Below are 3202 nucleotides of genomic sequence, written 5' to 3'. Positions count from 1 at the left end.
GAGCCCGCCTGCCCGCCAGGCCCTGCCCACACTGCCCGGCAGGGAGGCCACTCGCTTCCTTCGCGAGGTGGTGACCCACCACCCACGGAGGCTTGTCCGAACTCTGTTACGTGGTCTGCAGTCCTGGTGACCGAGCGCTGCCGGAGCACGACCGTGAGACCGGCCTGGCGGGCCAGGCTGCAGTCGGGCCAGCAGTGGTGTCACCGCGGACTCGCTGCTTCTCACGGACACGCACTTTCTGCACGGCCCCGAGCTGGTTTAAATTCAGACTTGTTGATGCAGTACTTGGTGGGCTGTAAACGGAGCGTCTGGAACCTTCAAGTCCATCTTTGGAGAATAAGCACCTAATGACCCGTAACGCCTGGAGCGCAGTGGGGCCAGCGGGGAGGGTCCCTCAGGTGCCAGGTCCCAGCTCCCAGGCAGGGGCCGCGTACTCAGCTCCCACCCTGCCCACCCTTCGGAGCCCTGGCCGCACACCAGGCTCCCATGTTTTCTGTTTAAAAAGCTCTTCTTTTTGGTCCCGTAATGGTGGGTTTTGACAGGAACATTTTCAGATCAACCCTCAGGCACTGTTCCTCACAGGACTCTGAGCTCAGCCAGTAGGTGAAGAAAGTGCTAACCAGATGACCCGTAGGGGTTCCAGGTGAGAACACCTGGGTGCAGGCAGGGGCACGTCCACGCCGGGGCCAGCACTCCCTTCAGCCAGGTCCGACCCACCGGGCGTCCGTCCGCTTGAGGACCATGTATGTTAGTGCAGTGCGGGGCACAGGGGCACCCAGCGGCCTTTTCCACATGAACAGCGCTGGGCTGGCTCCGGGCTGGCTGGTTCTGGCGTTGTCGGCTGAGCGTGGACGTGGGCTGGAGGCAGCGGCACGGGGGTCACAGGGAGGCTGACTCTCAATTCCTTTCAGTCCCCGCGATTACAGGCTGTTTGTTGGTGACAGTGCGCCTTGCTCCCTGCGGGCCGGCCGGCCTCCTAGTTCCTGGGCGCCTGCGCTACCCAAGGCCGGCACGTCCCCGGCAGCCGCCTCCCTGGGCCACCCTGCTTTTTGGCTCCATTTCGGTTTGCAGGTGCTGATGGGTCAGGTCCCTTTCTACACACACGCCGTGGGCCGAGAAACCTGGAGAGGAGCAGGGCTCTGGCCCTGCGGCCACGGCTCCATGTGAGGCAGCAGCATCGCCAGGTGCTGTCCCCTTCACTCCATGTGGCTGGCTTCTCCCACGAGTAGCACAGCCCCTGGGACCCAGGGCCCCTGGTGACAGGTCCCTTGGAGCAGCTCCCAGGAGAATGGACCGGGACTCCCGTTGCTGGGGCCCATCTGCCAGGACCCTTTCCTGAGCCTGACCGCTCCCCGCCCGGCCCGGCCCCCTTGGGTTGTGGTGCCTTCGCAGGTGGTGGAGGGTTAGGGGTGAGAGGACAGACTGAGGCCCTTGTGATGGCTCCACGCTCATGGCCCATGCGCGTCGGCACCTCCTTCAGGCCTGCTATCCGTGTCTTCCCCTTCTCGGAGCCAGCCGTGCGCCAGGCGGCCCTGTGTGTTCCTGGGGGGCCAGCCCATTCCCCATGGTCTGCACGTAACCTGCTGTCAAGTGTGCTACACGTCTCGCCGTGTAGCGTGTTCTTGGGCCGCCTGGTGCGGGCTGCCTTGGGACACGCTCATATGCACACTTGGCAGCAGGTTACGTGCAGACCATGGGGAATGGGCTGGCCCCCCAGGAACACACAGGGCCGCCTGGCGCACGGCTGGCTCCGAGTCCTGCAGGCACACACAGAGGCCCCCCACAAACATCTGAACCAGAGGCGGAGGGCATGGGGAGCAGGCCTCCTGACCCTGCGGCCTTCACAAGGGGGAGGGGTGCAGGCAGTTCTGTCCTGGAGTTAAAAAGCCCCTGGGATGTCATGTGACTGGGACTCGGTGCTCACGGGGAAGTGCAAACACTAAGGACCTGCACGTCAGGGATCAGGCAGGACCCGTCTCGCCGTGTAGCGTGTTCTTGGGCCGCACGGTGCGGGCTGCCTTGGGACACGCTCATATGCACCCTTGGCAGCAGGTCACGTGCAGACCACCCTGTCCCAAGGGAGCCCCACCCCAGGGAGAATGTGGTCCCCAGTGTGGGGCTGACCTCGAGGGGGTGGGGTGCAGGTCTGAGGATGCGGGGGTGCCGAGGCCCAGGGGGCAGGCAGGCGCTCCTTGGGGACTGTCGGCTCCTGGTCGGTCTGTGCTGGGTGGACAACCCTGGCCGGGCGGGGGGTGGAGGGGGGCAGGTCACCCCAGGGTCGAGCGCTGGGTCACGGGACACATTCGTTCTGGGGCTGTAGCTGTTTCTGTTGTGACTTGACTAGAACACCGTTTGCAATTGTTTGTATTTCATTATAAAAATAAAGCCTCGCTTCCGCTGTGCGGCCCTGCACCTCTGTGGAAAGGTCTTCTCATGCGGGTGCCTTCCCTTCCACACCCGCCCCGCCTCAGGGGGCACGGGACACGCAGGGAACGTGGTGACATTTACAGTGGGCCATCCTGCCACAGAAAGGTGCCCAAACAGCGCGGTCCCATCCCAGGGTGGCCGCTTCCTCGCCCCCCAGAGCCGGCAGGGGCTGGGGGGGGGGTGGTGGGGGGGGGGGGGGCAGGTCCCCGGCTGTTCGGTGCCCCCCTTTCTCAGGAGGTACAGGCGCCGCCTCCAGGGCGGGGGGCTGGGGAGCGGGAGTGAGGGTCACTCACTCAGAACCTGTCTGGCCAAGAGCCAGTCACAGGGACAGGTCCCAGGGCATAGCTGTGCCCACTCACACGCCAGGCAGCACCTGAGGCGCCTGGGCAGGGAGCGGACGAGGGGGAGGCACACTCAGCTCTGCCCTGATGGAGGCCATGCCCTTGGACTGGGCAGCCACAGCCCCCTGGGCCCCGCGTCCCACCACCAGCTGGTCAGACTTGCACCCAGAGGGGCAGGGTCTGTGCTGACGGGGGCGGGGGGTCGGGGTGGGGGGGGGAAGAGGGGGCGCTTTCATGGGAAGCAAGGCCCCGGCTACGACGAGGAGCTGGGCCTATGTGGTCCTGTCTGGCCTGCCAGCACCCGGGACGGGCAGAGCCTGCCTCTAAGGGAGTCTCCTGTGCCCGGAACGGGTTTTCCTGGCAGATGGGCCGACCCAGCAGGGGCTGGTGGCAGAGACAACACTAAAGTAAAAGACCCTCCCCAACCCCCCGCT

At 65.3% G+C, this 3202-nt stretch overlaps 1 protein-coding gene and 1 long non-coding RNA gene across 2 annotated transcripts in view; one reads left to right on the top strand and one right to left on the bottom strand.

Annotated features, from left to right (window-relative positions):
* The first annotated feature begins 1593 nt into the window (after positions 1-1593).
* Positions 1594-2412, top strand: LOC106725235. The gene is made up of 2 exons (XR_001361108.1): positions 1594-1679; positions 2053-2412. It is a non-coding gene; the product is annotated as an uncharacterized LOC106725235 (long non-coding RNA).
* A 245-nt stretch (positions 2413-2657) lies between these two features.
* Positions 2658-3202, bottom strand: part of XRCC3 (X-ray repair complementing defective repair in Chinese hamster cells 3) — a 3348-nt gene continuing 2803 nt past the window's right edge. The window contains exon 3 of the mRNA XM_005856349.2: positions 2658-2692. Within this exon, the coding sequence (XP_005856411.1) occupies positions 2658-2692 (35 nt within the window). The remainder of the gene's footprint in view (positions 2693-3202) is intronic.

The sequence above is a fragment of the Myotis brandtii genome, unplaced genomic scaffold, assembly GCF_000412655.1.
Source record: "Myotis brandtii unplaced genomic scaffold, ASM41265v1 scaffold1020, whole genome shotgun sequence".
Taxonomy (NCBI): Eukaryota; Metazoa; Chordata; class Mammalia; order Chiroptera; family Vespertilionidae; genus Myotis; species Myotis brandtii.
The sequence above is the reverse complement of the archived record's forward strand: the minus strand, read 5'-3'. Positions and strand labels throughout refer to the sequence as shown.